Consider the following 18,073-nt stretch of genomic DNA (forward strand, 5'->3'; position numbering starts at 1 on the left):
CCATTGGTTAACTTTAATGCTCTTCCACCAATAGGTTTGAAGACAGGTTTAAATCCAGGGAACAGCGTCATGCCCTTAGCTACCCTCCCTTGCCGCCACTGTAATTACAGCAGCAGAGAGGGGGCATCAGATGGCTCACCCACTATTGGGCCAATTTGGACTCTCAAATAAGCAACTAATGTCCACTTAAGGGCCTTATCTGGCTGCCACCAACTCTTAATCAGTGATGGGAAAGGCCCAGGCCAAGCAGTCAGCCCAGTAGGTTTCCCCAGGCTGGCTGGTGATGGGCAGGGAATGGTCCCTCCTGGTGGCCCATCAGAAGCCTTGCCCCAATGCGCAGCCTCTCCCATGGCTTGGCACACCTTGACTCCCACCTCTTCACAAACTGCTTAATGCTTAATCCATCGCTCCTCACTTATTCAATATCGATTGATTTAACATGGCTGTAGTAAACTTCCCCCTCCCATCTTCTGTGGAAATTAAAAGTGCTAGGTGGTACAAATGGCAATTTTCCACTTACAGTGGTATGACTACAAACTTGCAACAGGTTTAGTTAACAAGCCAAAACTGATTAGAATAGGCACACTTCTAACAATGTTGTGGAGAAACTGTTACAAATTGTATACCATCCTAAATCTAACTGACGAACAAAGGAAACATACACTAGTGATTTTGAACGCCTTGAATGCACATTTTGAACCCCAAATGAACATTACTTGTGAAAATTATGTATTCAACACTAAGGTGCAAATGAGTTCATTGGACAATGTGTGAGTGCAGTGAGGCAGCCTGTAGAATCATGAGATGATCCGATTAAAGATCGAATAGTCTAATGCATTTAAAACTCCTCAGTGAGAGAGGATCTACTTAAAGAGTAGAAACTTATGCTCAGGAAAGCAACAGATGTGTGTAGAAATGCGAGCTCACATGTATGGCAGAGCAGACCAGGAGGTATATTATGCTGAGAGACACTCCAGGTCAACAGAGTAATCGCAGACAAGTGTAAGGATGCAGATATTGTGGAGAACATCATACAAAGGAAAAGAAGAATTGCCCAGCATGGGGAAAAACAGTGTTCTTCTGCAAGAAGCGGAATCATTTCACACACAAGTGTTTGGCTAAAAAGAAGTAAAACAAGCTGATACTGATGGCTACCAGAGAGAAATCAGCAGAAGTGTCTGTTGAGGAACTATACTTGATGCAGTAGGTTGGTTCAGCTATAGTCATGTCTATAGTCATGTCTATAGCTGAAAAATGACTGTTAAAATGATGACGACAGAAGAAGAATATCAAGTGAAGAAATATCAGGTAAACGCTGGTGCTTCATGCAACATAGTGACCTTCATAGACCTGTACAAAGGAGCTCTGAATGGAAATTCAGAAATGAAGCCCTCGAAATTGAGCCTATATGATGGCTCATGAGATACTCCTGCTGAGAGTACAAATTAATCAGAGAGCCTAATACAATGATAAGAAGGGTGATCTAGCATTCCAGATCGTAGATGGAGTGCAATGGCTGCTCATCTTAGCTGAAGCAAGTCTAAATCTTGATCTGGTAACCCTGAGCATGCCAGTGGAGATTGGCAACATGCTGCAGCACACCAAACTATTGACTGCTGAACAGATACTGGAGAAGTACAGGGTGGGATGCCAAGCAGAAGAATATTGTCTGGAAGTAGATGGCTCTGCCAAGCATTCTGACTGCCCTCAAGTCAAGCCTTAAAGACAGGATAGAAGAGCTGGAAAAGAATGGAATAATCAAGAAAGTGACAGTTCCTACAGACTGGATTAGCAGCATGGTAGCAGTGAAATAACCTGGAAAGCTGAGAGTATGTTTAGACCCAAAGGATCTAAATAAAGCACCATAGATGAGACCAAAGGACATTGTGTGCAGTTTTGCTCTTCTTCAAGGAACAATATAAATGTATTGAAGGCAGTTCAGAGGAAGTTTATTAGATAGACACCTGGAATAAGCAGGTTGTCTTCTGAGGGTAGATTGGACAGGCTGGGCCTATTTCCACTGGAGATTAGAAGACTGAGAGTTTAGAAGATTGAGGGGTGACTTGATTGAAGTATTTAAGATCCTGAATGGTCTTGATAAAGTGAATGTGAAAAGGATGGTTCCTCTTGTGGGTGAGTGCAGATGTAGGGGACACTGTTTCATAACCTGGCGTCAGGCTTTTGGGACAGAGATGAGGGGAATTTCTTTCTCTCAGAGCGTTGTGCAACTTTGGTGAAAGTGTCTCAGAAGTCTTGGAAGTGGGGACACTGAATATTTGTAAGGCAGAGGTAAATAGATTCTTGGGAGAAGGAATCAAAGTTTATCAGAAATAGATGGAAACACAGACTACTCAGCCATGATCTTATTGAATGGTGGAGCAGGCTTGAGGGACTGAATGCTTCTACTCCTATTTCATCTGTTTGTATGCTAGTATATGTGTGCGGTAGTCATCAACATAGCAGAAACACTGAATCTGTCTTTCTCAAATCAAATCAATTACCCAGCCTGATGCAAATCTTCAGATATTAAAAGTAGTGATGGATGAATGGTCTGAGAGCATCAAGGACAAATCTTTGATCACAAAAGCATATTAGGCAAACCCAGATGAACTGATAGCTAACTACAATAAAAACAGGAGAAATAGTGGAAAACCTGAAAACACGCTTCAATAGTTACAGCATTTCAGGCATTATGATAAATGATGGTGGTCCTCCATTCATGAGTGAAGAATTCAGCCATTTTTTTAAAGGATTGGGAAATCCAACACTACACATCATCTCTGCACTATCTCCAGTCATAGAATCATACAGTACAGAAGGGGGGGCCATTTGGCCAATCGAGTCTGCACCAACCACAATTCTACCCACGTCCTAACTCCATAACCCCATGCATTTACCCTAGCTAGTCTCCCTGATACTAAAGGGCAATTTAGCATGGCCAATCCACCTAACCCCCACATCCTTGGATGAATGGAAGGGCTGAAGAGGCAGTAAAAATCACCAATGGAATCATCAAGAAATTAAGCAAACCTAGCACAGGTGTATACTGGGGAAACTGAAAGCATGGGAAGTAGTCCAGTACAAAGACTAATATCATACCACATGCAAATGACTCTTCCAATATCAAAATAATATTGAAACCAGAAGTAGTGACAGGCGCAAGTGGAAAAATAAAGGTGAAATGGCAGAAAGCCAAGTATTGGTTTGACAAGACAGTCAAACCATTGCCAGAGCATGGGACAGACAGTCACTCTTGAGTACAGCAGACACCCAATAGGAAAGAATAGGAAACAGTATGATAAGCTTTATAAAAACATTATTAAAAACAATTCCCTGAATTGAATTTTCCTGGTTTATTAAAGATGGGCAGGCTTGCAATACTGCAGGGGAAAACCAACCAGTTCCCACATATTGTGGGAGTCATAGTGGTGTGGCTACTCACTGGGTGGGCAATTAAGTCACTTATTAGTCTAAGGGACACTTCTTGCCCCACAAGAATGTATACCATTACATGGGGAAATTGTCAGGTTCAACTCTGGGCACCTTCCAGCTGATTCCTGGGGGAGGGTCTTATTTATGAGCACTCCATGGCCCATGGAGGGAACCTCTGGCAACAATGGCTGCTCCGAGCCGAGGCCACAGTTGGTGCACAATGAACCAGCACCTCGCCCTCCTCAGCCATCTTGTCATTAACCAACTTATTCTAAAGGATATCTTGGCAGTCTGGCACCTTCTCCCTGGTGATGCAGCCTCAACAATATCCACCACTATTGATGCTTCTGGTTAGTCTTCTGAACTGCCTGCTCTCTAATTGGACTTTACAGAAGGAGGAGATCAATGTCTCAAATAGCTTTGAAATGCGAGTTTGGAGAAAACTGGAACAGATCAGCTGAACTGAAAATGTAACCAATGATCATGCTGAGGAAAGAGAATGAAAATAACTCATGGAATCCCTACCATGCAGAAGGAGGCCATTTGGCTCATTGAACCTGCACCGACAATGATCCCACCCAGGCCCTATCCCTGTAACCCCATATATTTACCCTGCTAATCCCCTGACACTAATGGACAATTTATCATGGCCAATTAACCTAATTCACACATCTTTGGATCGTGGGATGAAACTGGAGCACCTGAAGGAAACCCATGCAGACAAGGGGAGAATGTGCAAGCTCCACACAGACAGTGACCCAAGTCAGGAATCTCAACTCGGGTCCCTGGCACTGTGAGGCAGCACTACTTGAACGTAAGATGAAAAAGAAGACAATAAGGAAGAAAAGTATAATTAATTGAAAACTGAACTGCTCTATTGACAAAGGAAAAGATTGGCATTGGAAAGAGAAACATGGAAATGATGCCAGGAGTCCAGGGCCTGCCTCTGAGCAGAGCACACATGATAATGATGATCTCTCACATACGTCAGACTTTTGAATTGTCTCAGTGTCTCCACATTGCCAGGCTAAATGAATACTGAGCCAAACTACCTTCTAATTCAAATAAGAGCAAAGCTTGCAGAAGTAGAAATCTACAACTCTTTAATCTAGGACCAAAAATAGCCATGGAATTAATTGCTTCAGGCACACATCCTTGAGATCAGCTGCTCAGAATGAGAATTGAAGCTTTCTCCAAACTGCTCAGCCAAGTGAAGGAAATCCAGATGCACCCTTCAGCAATTATTATTTCCTAATAATTTGTGGATTCATCACATTTTTAATAAATGTAACTACCGTAGCTCTGCAGAGGGAGAGTGTTTCCTCTGTTAAACCAGTCAAGCTGTAGCTGGTGCTTGTTGAAAATTGCATGTTGAGTACAGAGCTAAATGTAAGCATTTACATCCGCATAATATATACTATATTGCTAAACCTATTTTAAAGATCACTCAGATACAGAGATTTGTACAAAAAAATTGTGAAGTGATTTGCGTGGTGGGGATGCTTTGCTCTCAGACACTTGACCCATTTCTGTCTATTACTTCTGGAGAGCTTTTATAATAGAGTTGTGGTAAGTAGAAGACTTTGCTGGTAGCCTGCTGCAATGAGTAAGGAGGTATTGTGGTGCAGTGGGTAATGTCCCTGCCTCTGAGCCAGAACCTCTGGGTTCCAGTCCCACACAGGACTTGATGGCCAAGGAAGGCAAACTCATAATGCAGCCATCAGATTGATGGTCAACTTGCAAATTTCTTCCAATATGCCAAGTGCAGGCAGTAAAAACAGGAGAGACTCCTGGTCAGCCATGCTTGACCCCAATTCTGCTTGGTGTGGAGGGTATCCTCAAGCTAAAGCCATGAGTAACCTGTTCCAGGTAATAACTCACTATGAAATCAGATGAAAGTCTGCCTTGTGCACTACTAGGTGTGGGATGAAAAACAATTACTACAATGACAAGGCTCATTGTTTCCACTGCTCTCAAGCCACATTTTCCATATGTGTAGCAGTATATCATACACCAACCAGCTGAGCCACGTTTCTTGCACAGAAGTAGTTTTTGGTGAGAGGTAAACTTGCATTAATATTTGACGGAAACAGCATTTTTATTATAGGTGGCTGAAGCTTGAAATCCTCAAAATGGGTTGTTTTTTTTTATTATCATGGTTTACCTCACATTAATGTGTGTGAGCATGATCTAAATTGGAAAAGTCTTTGAGTGGAATTCACCATTTTTGAGACTGAGTGCAGTTGCGGGCAGTTCCAGCAGCAGCATCTTTCCTGCTGGACAGATCGGCAGGATCCAGTGCCGGATTCTGCACTTGTAAGTTTATTAATTATGCACAGGCATGTTCCCCCAAATCACCTTGCAGGCCGGTAGCTGATTCATCCACCCACCATCACTCTTTCCAACCCATCTGTCTTCACCACATAGTGCAGGTATTCAATAACCCAGGTGAAAAAGGCTAGCAGCTTCAAGAAGGCAGCAGAACCACTTCCACCACAAGGGCCATTGAGGCCCTTATTCAGGAAGTCTGGGCTGACCAGCAAGTGCTGTACCCCAGGGATGGTTCAAAGAAGCACGCAAACCTCATCTCAACATGGTTATGAAGTTGATTTTGGGACAGGAAATCAAGTAGTGATATATGGTTATATTTCAGACTGGAGGAAGGTATTCAGTGGATCTCTTGGTGGTCGGGTACTAGGAACACTGCTTTCCCTGATTTATATTAATGATTTAGACATGGATGTACTGTCACATTTTCATAATTTGCAAAAGATACAGAACTACTCATGTATTCTGAATTGAGTGCTGCTGAGAGAAGAGACATGCTGTGTTCCCTAGTTCAAGTATGTACCACATAGGGAAACATTCTTTCAGCATCTACCTTGTCAAGTCCCCTTAGGATCTTGTTTGTTTCAATAAGATCACCTATCAATCTTCTAAACTCCAATGGGTTCAGGCCCAGAATATCCAATCTTTCCAAGTAAGACAACACCCTCCCCCCCAACTCCCGAGGTATCAATTGAATGTATCTTCTCTGAACTGCTGCCAACGCATTCATCTCTCTCCTTAAATAAGGAGACCCTAAACTGTATATGGTACTCCAGATGTTGTCTCACCAATGCCCTGTACACATGTGGCAAAACATCCCTACTTTTATATTCCATTCCCCTTGAAATAAACAGCAGCATTCTATCTTACTGTATCTGTATACTAACTCTTTCCTGATTCATGTAGAAGGACACCCTGATCTCTCTGTATCTCAGTTCTGTAATCTCTCTCAATTTAAATAGCATGCTGTTTTTCCATTCATCCTGCCAAAGTGGGTGAGTGCACTTTCCCCATATTGTACTCCGTCAGGCAAATTTTTGCCCACTCATTGAATCTATCTCTGTCCCTTTGCAGATTGTTTGGTTGGAATATTCCAGAACCCACCTGCCACTGAGATCCAAGTCACTATGTTTAGCTGGATAGCTACACTCCCGTGATGGTTCTACCATGGCCAGGCTGGAAAATCTGGTCCTTATCTCCTCATCACAACTTATTTTCCTACTTGTCTTTGTTTCCTCAGCAAATTTAGCAATCATATATCCAGTTCCTTCATCCAAGTCATTGATATAAATTGTAAATAGTTAAGTCTCCAGCCCTGATCCTTATGTCATTCCAGTCATCACATCTTGCCAACTCAAGAATGACCCATGTTCCTTGCTCTCTGCTTCCTAACTAATTAGATAACTAATCCTCTATCCATACTGATATGATACACTCTATCACATGAGCTGTTGCTTGGTACAGTAATCTTTGATGTGGCATTATGTCAAAAGCCTATGGAAATCTAGAAATTTTGAAGATTGATAAAGGGCAATCTTTGGATTTCCAAAGCACATTTGATAAGGTGCCAAATAAAAGGTTGCTTTTACTTGGCACATTACATATATTAAAATTGCCAGAGAATTGGCTAACTAACATGAATCAAAGTCAGGATAAATGGATCATTTTAAGGTTAACAAACTGTAACTAAAAGCATGCTACAAGGCTCAGTGCTGTGGCCTCAACTATCTACATCTACATCTATATTAATGATTTAGATGAAAAGGTAGTGTATTTGCTGGTAGTACAAAGGAAAATAGGAAAGCAAGTTGCAAGGAGGTCACAGTTTGCAAAAGGAAAACTGATAGTTTAAGAGAATGTGTAAAAATTTTGCACATAGAATACGTGTAACAATGTGAGATTGTCCACGTTAATAGGAAAAATAAAAAAGCAAAATATGATTTAAATAGAAACAGATTACAGAATGTTGCAGTACAGAGGGATCTGGGGTACCTGAGTAATCACAAGAAGTTAGCATGCAGATAGAGCAAATAATTAAGAAGCCAAATAGAATATTGTCCTTTGTTGCAAGGGGGAATGGAGTATAAAAGAAGGAAGTCATGTGACAGCTGTACAAGGTACTGGTCAGATCACAGCTAGAGGACTGTGCACAGTCTCCTGATTCAAGGAGGAATATACTTTTTAGCAGTTCATAGAAGTTCCCTAGGATGAAGGGGTTACCTTATGAAGGAAGGTTGGCCCTGTATATATTGGAGTTTAGAACAATGAGAGGTGACCCCATTGAAACAGAAGATTCTGAGAGAGCTTGACAGAGTAAATGCTGAGAGAATGTGTCCCTTTGTGGAAATGTAAAGGTTCTTCTATCTTTAACCTACACCCCCATCCCTATCCCGGCAATGTAAATCTATTCAGTCTAACTTACTGTTAGCTTAAATTGTCAACTGAAGGAATTTTTAAATCATCATAATTAAGAATTGTAGAAGAATCAGGTTCCATGAGGTTTACAGACTGAGTCTACAACATTTTATGATGGTTTATAATTTATTATAAGTTTAAATCTTGGATTATGTTACAGTAACATTTTAAACATTATAGTGCATAAATGCAAAATCAACTAAATATAGAAAATGCAAACTTCAAATCTACATAGAGAATAAAAGTTGGTAGGGTATGCAAATAAACTAGTTTTACACTTACAATCAAAAGTATAAAATGTAGTTTTCAGGTCTTCATTTCAGCTATGTGGAAACCTTTCTTAAGGTTGTGACTCAATGATGTTCCTACAAAATCTGATTTGAATAATTAAGTTTGTGCTGTGTTTGAATGATATGAGTATTGCCTGTTTTACTGTTATATGTCTTTGCCTGAGCAAATAGTGAAAGCAGGTGTAATGCTACCAACTTAAGCATAGTTCCCTCTCTGGCAGAGCCTGTTCTCAAGGCTTTAGTATCTGTTTATACAGGCGTGAAATTAATGTATGTGAGTTTCTGAAAGGATTTTTAGCTGTATTTTACTTGAGTTAAATTTTTAACCCTTTTGTAGACTGAGTCAAATCCTTACCAGGGAATCTACAACGAGGGTTTCAGAATAAGAGGTCTCACAAAGTCAGAGGTGAAGAGGAATTTCTTCAGCATACATCTGAATATAAAAATTGGAAGCAGGAATAGGTCACTTGGCCCCTCAAACCTGCTCTGCCATTCAATAAAATCATGACTGATCTGATTTTAACCTCAATCCCACATTTGTCCCTTGTTTATCAAGAATCTATATATTTCTGCCTTAAAGATATTCAAAGGCTCTGCACCTATTACTTTTTGAGGATGAGAATTCTTAGGATCACAAGCCTCAGAGAAAAAAAATCCCCATCTGTCTTAAATGGGTGACCCCTTATTTTTAAACAGTGACCCCATGTGCTAGATTCTCCCACAAGAGGAAACACCCTTTTCACATCCACACTGTCCATGCCCCACAACTTCTGTCATAGGATTGTTAAGCTTTGGAAGTCATTATCCCAGTGGACAATGGCAGCTGTGACATTGAATATATTCAAGGCTGATTTAGATAGATTTTTGAAGGTTGTGAGGACAGCAGGAAAGTGATTCAAGGTCTCAAGATTTCAATCTTCTTGAATTGTGGAGCAGGCTTGAGGGGCAAAACAATCTACTTCTGCCCCATTATTTATGTTCTTATGTAAATTGAAGCATTTGGAATTGCCCTTGAACTGACTGACTCACTAGGTTATTTAAGAGGGCAATTAAGAGTAAACCACATTGTGTGGCTCTGGAGTCACATGTAGGACAGACTGGGTAAGCATGGCAAATTTCCTTACTAGGATGTTTAATTCCTAAAACTAAAAATTATAGTCTAAAACACATGAACCATGAACTAGATATTCACAACAATTTACTCCTATTTCTTATGTTCTTATGTTATTTCTGAGATGTGTGTTGCCAAAATGTTATTTTAATTTAGTTGCTTGCATTGCTAGTGCCACATTACTTCCATACTCACAGAGCTTGCCTAATAGTGCTGGATGAAAAAGCTGTGCTGTTACTAAGTGTGGCAAGTATGCTGCTAAATAGGGTTAAATATATACTGACGATGGTAGTAACAATACAGGATAAATTTAAATTGATAATTAAAATGCATGAGCAGATTTTGAATTATTGTTTTTATTATTCCTTGAAGTCATAGCTTTCAAAATAAAGACTTGAAAAGCAGCACAGATGGATCAAATTTAACATTTAAGCTATATCTTGTGCACTCTCATTTACTTCTCATGATTATCAGACCTGTTGTATGTCATCCCGTAATGATATAATATATTATTTTCATATCTAGATGAGAATAAGGCTCTGTCCATATCCAAACACAATGCTCTAGTAGAGATGGAAGACTTAAAGATCCAGCTATCAGAGCTAAAGCAACAGTTAACAGTATTCGAACAGCAGCAAGACCAGGGGAGTAAAGACGCTGAGGCTGAGCACAGTCAACAGCTGACACAGGTATGACTCAGACAAAGAGAACGGGGGCGTTTCTCCCAAAAACACTCTAAGTGTCAAATTCGTGTGAAAACTGGAGTAAATCACGCTGTTTTTTCAGTGGGAGTTTAGAGAAGAATCTCCCACACTCTGCGCACTGCTGAGCGCACAAGTGAAAATCACGTTAGAAATCGGGGGCAGGGTCTATTCCTGCTGGAGAGGCCAGCGGCGTAGTGCTGAACAGACCACTGTGCATGCGCTGATCTGCCAATGCTGAGATTGGTGCAAGTGTAGTGGCCGTGTCTGCTGGCCTCCCAATTGCTGGCCAGCTCGATTGTTGGCCATCCCTGTGACCCTGCAATGCTGGCCCTTCCCAAGCATGCCCGGCCTCAAGCTCCCCACAAGTGGGGGGCTACAGTAATCCCTGCTGGAGTGAAATACTGCTGGCAGGAGGAGAGGCTAGTGGGCCGGAAGACTTCAGTCCCGGGCCTACTAAGTACATTTAAAACAGATTGAAATGGAAGGCTGCAAATATAATGCAGCTCTGCACTAGAAATCCAGCGCTGGGAGAAGTGGTCAGGGCTAGACGCCCAGCACAGATTGTGCAAATCCAGCTTGAATCTCCCAGCCTGCTGCACTAACAAATCAACACAGTGGGATGGGAGAATCGCCCCCAGCTGCTTTGCTATAATCTTCCATAGATACTCTTTGTACGTAAGTCATTCTGCAGTTAGGTCAGTTTTTAACGATCTATCTCTCACTGTGACACTGAAATACGCTCACATCTTTACAATAGTAATAGCAGTAGCCTCTAGTGCATCCTGGCCTCTTTGCTATTTCTCCAATTCTCCTTGTTTATTTCATCCAAAAAAGCAAATAAAGGGAAATTGCCATTGGAAAATTCACTGTAAAATATTAATGTGGGGAAAAAAATGGAAATGCTCATTCACATGATGCAAAGTCTCCTGAGGAAGTTACTAGAAAAGAGATTGAAGAGAAAATGAGTGCAAAAATACCCTGAAGTATAGCCAAAGATGTTACTAAAGGGCTGTTTAAACAAGTTCCATTAAAAATCAAAAAAGACCTGAAAATATGAAAATACAGGTAGATAATGTTAATTATCTTTCCTCCTATCTATTAGATTAGTTATCTCCTCATTGAAATCCAATAAATCTACTCCAAAAGCCAATCTCTTCCAGAAACCTAATGCCCTCTTTTTTTTATTTATTCAATCACAGGATGCAGGCTTTGCTGCTAGGCCAGCATTTATTGACCATCATTATTTTTTAATTAATTTACAAGTGTTAAGGTCCTGGACCAGAATCCCAAATTAAATTAGGAAGCCAGACTAGGCCCCAACATTTTTTCTACTTTGCCATAAATGTGAGGATAGAATGCTTTATTCCAGGAGAAATTCCACTGACAAATTGGGGATCTTTTAAAATAAGAACAAACTTTATTTAACACAGTTCCATAACAAATGAAGCAACTTAATTATTATCCATTCAAACAGTATTTAAATAAGGAATGAAACTACTCCAATTTCCAGATTATCACTGTTTTAGTTCCAAATAAACAACATTCTGCATACAGACTCAAAAAACACTAAATACAATTAGCAACCATAACAGTGCTTCTTATAAGTATAGTCAATTTTGAAGCTTTCAGAGAGGTATTGTGGAGAGAGCAGCTTGCAAACCCAGCCAAGATGCAAAGGCTATTTTCTCTCTGCTGCATGCCTAGCTTCTCCCATTAACCACATTATCACGTGACCCTATCAATCTAAAACCACCTTCCATTCTTGTTTAAAACAAAACAGGGGATCTTTCTGTTTTTGTAAACTAAAGTCCATTAACTCTCTCTTAAATAAACACTCCATGGTTAAAATGAGTAATTATTCTGCTTTCCCAGCATCTGAGTTGCACTCCCTCCAGACGTACAGGCTACCTGTTGAAATAAAGCCCTTTTAAACATAAAAAAAACCATAACAATAGCACACTATTAGTACACCTCTTTTCCACCCCACTTCTGTAAAATAAGTAAACCAACAATGTGAAATGATGGCTTCATTTTCCCAAGCCTCTTAGTTTTATCCTCCACACTGTTAGTACGCTACAAGGTATATCTCTTATTACATCTAGACATGCAAATTTAAACAGTAGTATAGTACATTTCAGTCTGTCTTGTCCAACTTTGAATGTTCCATCCTTTTTAACATCAAAGTCATGATAAAACATCTGCAATCACTTTCTCTCTTCCTGCCATGTGTACAATCTTCAAGTTAAATGGCTGTAATAATAAACTCCATCCAAATAGTTTTGCATTTTCATCTTTAAACGTCTTCAGAAACTTTAGTGGGTTGTGGTCAGTGTAAATCATTGTCTCTGATGAATTGTTGGCAACGTAAATATTAAAAAGTTGCAATGCCAATGCCAAACTCAATATCTCCTCAATAGTCATTCTCTTTTGATGAATATTTAATTTTCTGGAAAACTAACCAATTCTTTTGTCATCTCCTTGTAACAGTACTATACCAATGCCCTCATCACTCACGTCAATGGCCAACTTGAATCAATTCAGTGTTGCCAAAACTGGTATGGTGGATAACAGTTTTCAGACTGTCAAATGCTTCCTCACATTCAGACGTCCACTGAAATTCCCTGTGCTTTCAGCAGTTCAGTCAGTGAAGCAACTACATTGCTCAAATTTGGCACAAATTTCCTATACAAATGTCTTATACCTAGGAATCTCAGTATTTCTCTTCTCGTTGACAGTATTGGGAACTCCCTAATAAATTTTCTCATTCCGTGGGGCCATTTGTCCAGATGGTGGAAAATTGATTACAATTAAGAGAAATCTGACATAAGAATCTATTGATGACTATGAAACCATTATCGATTGTTGGGAAAACCCATCTGGTTCACTAATGTAATTTAGGGAAGGACTAACTTTCCTTACCTGGTCTGGCCTACATGTGACTCCAGAGCCACATCAATGTGGTTGACTCTCAACTGGCCTCGGGCAACTAGAGATGGGCAATAAATGCTGGCCAGCCCATAACGCCCATGTCCCATAAATGAAAAAAGTTATTTGGCTCTTGTGAATCCACTTTTAGCCAAGTTTACCGCCCATGCCTCCTCCTGTAGTTGAATGAATAATTCATTTAAATGTTCCAAATGCTTCTTCCACGTCTGACTAAAAACCACCAAATTGTCTATGTGAGCTGCACATTTATTTACTCCAGAAGTGACCTTGTTAGTTAGCCTTTGGAATGTTGCTGGCGCAAAATTCATTTTAAACAGTGTGATTTTAAGCTAATGCAGACCGTTTGGCGTCACAAAAGCCAAAACATCCTTTGCTCTTTCTGATAAAGCTACTTGCCAGCATCCTTTATGTAAATCAAGTTTAGTAATAAAATTTGCTTATTTCACCTTTTCAATACAGTCTTCCAATCGAGAACTTAGATACAAATCTGACTTCATGACAGCATTGATTTTTCTATTGTTCACACATAACCATTGTATACCATCTGGTCCATATTTTGATACCATCACTACATATGAGCTCCAAACGTTGTAACTCACTTCAATGATACCATTTCTTAAGCTTGCTTTCAATTGCCTTCTGAACCTGCACCAAATGGATTACATCTGTGTGGATGTTCATGATATTTACATCATGCATAGCTACTTTTGTACTTCCTAATTTATTCCCACATAGCTCGATGTGAATAACTCTTTCAGGTTATTTTGATTTTCCAACGCAAGGTAACTCAGTAATTTACCCCATTGTCAAATTTAATTTGTCAAACGTCAAATTCAAAATCATCTAGATTTGTTTTTTCACCTTGAGTTGTCACAACTAACACATTCTTCTCCTGCTTTCCTCCCCTATCAAAATATCTATTAACAGGACACACTGAGTATTCCTTCTATCTGGCATTCTTATTAAATAATTGCCTCACTAAGTATTCTTTTTGATTTGAAAAAGCCTGCTAAATCTTGCTTTTAATGGTTCATTTACCACTGGTAATAATACTAATACTTTCTCCCCACTAACAAAACTATAAATTTTTAATCTCTTATCCACTTCTTTTTTCATCACATAGTGTAGCACTTTTAAATGCTGTCTAGCCAAACTAACCACCACTAGTTAATCTTCCCCTAATGTTTTACATGTAGTCCAACAATGTAGTCTCAAAACGCTGACTCGCCAATTTTTCTTTGATCAACTTATCCGGTCCTCTTACCTCATATCAAAAATCAATTCAAATGAACTGAATTTAGTTGATTCATTAGGTGCATCCCTAATTGCAGAAAGTACATAAGGAATTCCTTTATCCCACTCCTCAGGATAATCCTAACAATAGGCCCTCAGCATGGTCTTTAAAGTTTGATGCCACCATTCTAACACTCCCTGCAATTCTAGATGATACGCGGTCAATTTAAATTGCTTTACTCTCAGCTATCCACAACTTCCCTGAATAACTTTGACATTAAATTTGATTCTTGATCTGATTAGATTTCTGGGGGGTAGTCTGTATCTGATTTTTAAAAAATAAGTATCTCCTCTACAACCCTCTTAGCTATAATATTGCACAATGGAATGGCCTCCAGAAATCTAGTAGACTATCTGTTGTGGTCGACAAATATTGATTCCCACTTCCTTGTTTTAGGCTGGGGTCCCACACAATCAATTAGGTCTCAAGTAAAAGGTTTCTGAAATGCTGGAATGGGTATGAAAGGTGCTGGTTTGATTACTGCTTGAGGTTTTCTTATTTTCTGACATGTATGACATCTGTGGCAAAATTCAACCATATCCTTATGCAGTACAGGCATCTAAAACTTTATTGTATTTTTGCTTGAGTTTTCCTTACCCGTAAATGTCCTCCTACTGAAAACTCCTGCACTAACCCCTATATCTCCTTTCTATAACTCACTGCTAATACAATTTGATGAACTAATGTCCGTTTTTCATCGGCCTTAATATGTAAGCGTCTCCGTCTCCTCATTAAGATACTGTTTCTAATGTAATAATGCTCTAACACTTTAATATACACTCTGATTCTCCTTCTATTTCTACCGTAATGACGCTTTGGTATACATTCAGGTTCTCCTTCTGTGCATGTGGTTCTGACACAACTGCCTTATCTCTATATCTTTCTGCTTTAATTCTGCCAACTTTCCTGAACTAAAGATATCTGCTTTATTCTCCATCTGTTCTTATTCTTTATCAACCACCTGATCAAAGATTGTTTCAGATAACTGAACCTCAACCTCATTACTCTTTGATTTCTTCTCCTGTCTCAACCTGTGGCTTTGTAATCTTATTACCACACAGTCAACAAATATCCCAGGATATGCTTCCTGCAATGGCTCAGTTGTTTGACTTAGCACTGACTTCCCAGTGTCCCTTTAAATGTTAAAAAACAATATATATATCCATAGCAGTAGCATACTATCATCACAAAAGATCTGGGCTTTATTGCTAGGCCAGCATTCATTGCCCATCCCTCGTTGCCCTTGAGAAGGTGGTTGTGAGCTGCCTTCTTAATCTGCTTCAGTTCTTGAGGCATTGTTAGGGATGGAATTTCAGGATTTTGACCCAATGACAGTGAAGGAATGGCAATACATTTCCAAATCATGATGGTGAGTGACTTGGTATCTGCTGCTCTTGTCATTCTAGATGGTAGTGATCGTGGGTTTGGAAGGTGCTGCCTAAAAAACCTTTGTGAGTTCTTGCAGTGAATCTTATAGAAGGTACACACTCTGCCGCTGTCCTTCATTGTGAAGGAATTGAATGTTTGTGGAAGCTGTTGCAATCATGCAGGCTGCTCTGTCCTGGATGGCATCAAACTGGTGCGAACTGGTTACTTGCCATTTGTCAGCCCAAGTCTGCATATTGCCCAGGTCTTGTTGCATTTGAACATAAGAACATAAGAAATAGGAGCAGGAGTAGGCCATCTAGCCCTCCGAGCCTGCCCTGCCATTCAATAAGATCATGGCTGATCTGAAGTGGATTAGTTCCACTTTCCCGCTTTCTCCCCATAACCCTTAATTCCCTCGTCTATCAGAAACCTATCTACCCGTGACTTAAATATATTTAGCGAGGTAGCCTCCACTACTTCAACGGGCAGAGAATTCCAGAGATTCACCACACTTTGAGTGAAGAAGTTCCTCCTCAACTCTGATCTAAACTGCCCCCCCTTATCTTGAGGCTGTGTCCTCTAGTCCTGCTATCCTTTCTAAGCGGGAAGAATCTCTCTAGCTCTACCCTATCCATCCCCTTCATTATCTAATACATCTCTATAAGGTCCCCCCTCATCCTTCTAAACTCCAACGAGTGCAGACCCAGTCTATTTAGTCTCTTAGTCCAACCCCCTCATCTCTGGTATAAGCCTAGTGAACCTCCTCTGCACTCCCTCCAAGGCCAACACATCCTTCTGCAAGTGCGGCGACCAAAACTGCACACAGTACTCCAGCTGCGGCCTCACCAGTACCCTGTACAGTTGCAGCAAGACCTCCCTACTTTTATTTTCTATCTGCCTCGCTATAAAGGCCAACATTCCATTCGCCTTCTTGATCGCCTTCTTGAACATGGACTGCTTCAGTATCTGAGGAGTCACGACTTCTGCTGAACATTATGTAATCATCTGCAAACGTCCATACTTGACATTGTAATGAAAGGAAGATTATTGATGAAGGAGCTGAAGATGGTTGAGCCTAGGACACAACCCTGAGAAACTCCTGCCCTGGTGTCCTGAAGCTGAGATATTTCACCCCAACAACCAGAGCCATCTTCCTTACTGCCAGGCATTACTCGAAGCAGTAGAATGTTTTTGCCTTGATTCCCATTGTCATCAGTTTAGCTAAGGCTCCTTGGTGTCAGACTGGGTCAAATGCTGCCATGGTGTCAAGAGCAGTCGATCTCACCTTTCCTCTGGCATTCAGCTCTTTTGTCCCTGTTTGAACTAAGGCTGTCATGAGGCCAGGAATTGAGTGACCCTGGCAGAACCCAAACTGAATGTCCATGAGCAGGTTATTGCTGAGTAAGTGCCACTTGATAGCCCTATTGATGACCCCTTCCATCACTTTACTGATGATCTAGAGTTGACAGATGGGTGGTAATTGGTTGGGTTGGATTTGTCCTGTTACTTGTGTACAGGACATACCTGGGCAATTTTCCACACTGCCAGCTAGGTGCCAGTGTTGTCACTGTTCTGGAGCACAAGCCTTCAGGACTATTACTGAAATATTGTCAGGGCCCATTCCCTTTGTGATGCTCAGGAAGTCCATAAGAGACGACAAATGCAGGCTTTGTCAATGATACCTATATCCTATAGGGAGTTCAGGATTTTGACCAGTGACAACGTAGGAATGGTGATGTACTTCCAAATCAGGATGGTGTGTAGCATGGAGGAGAATTTGGTATTCCTATACATCTAGTTGATGTTGTGGTTTTGAAGGTGCTGTAAAGGAGCCTTGGTGAGATGCTGTTGTGCATCCACACTACTGCCACTGTGCATTGGTGTGGGGAAAGTGATTGCTGACGGTGATGGATGGGATGTCAATCCAGTGGGCTGCTTTGTCCTGGATTGTGTCGAGCTTCTTTGTTGATGGAGCTGCATTCGTTCATGCAAGTGGAAATATTCCATCACACTCCTAACTTGTGCCTTGAGATGGCAAACTGACTTTAAGGAGTCAGAACGTCTTTTAATCTCCATGGAATTCCAAGCCTCTGGCCTAATTTGGTAGCCACAGTGTTTAAATGACTAGCTGAATTTCTGGTCAATGGTAACCCCCACGATGTTGATAGTGGGGGAATTCAATGAT

At 40.5% G+C, this 18,073-nt stretch overlaps 1 protein-coding gene across 1 annotated transcript in view; it reads left to right on the forward strand.

Annotated features, from left to right (window-relative positions):
- LOC145349929 (protein FAM184B-like) overlaps positions 1 to 18,073 on the forward strand; it is a 215,271-nt gene that overhangs the window by 127,551 nt on the left and 69,647 nt on the right. Inside the window, exon 4 of the mRNA XM_080198605.1 lies at positions 10,102 to 10,265. Within this exon, the coding sequence (XP_080054731.1) occupies positions 10,102 to 10,265 (164 nt within the window). The remainder of the gene's footprint in view (positions 1 to 10,101; positions 10,266 to 18,073) is intronic.

This window comes from Carcharhinus amblyrhynchos, chromosome 1, assembly GCF_965287045.1.
Source record: "Carcharhinus amblyrhynchos chromosome 1, sCarAmb.v2.hapA, whole genome shotgun sequence".
NCBI lineage: Eukaryota > Metazoa > Chordata > Chondrichthyes > Carcharhiniformes > Carcharhinidae > Carcharhinus > Carcharhinus amblyrhynchos.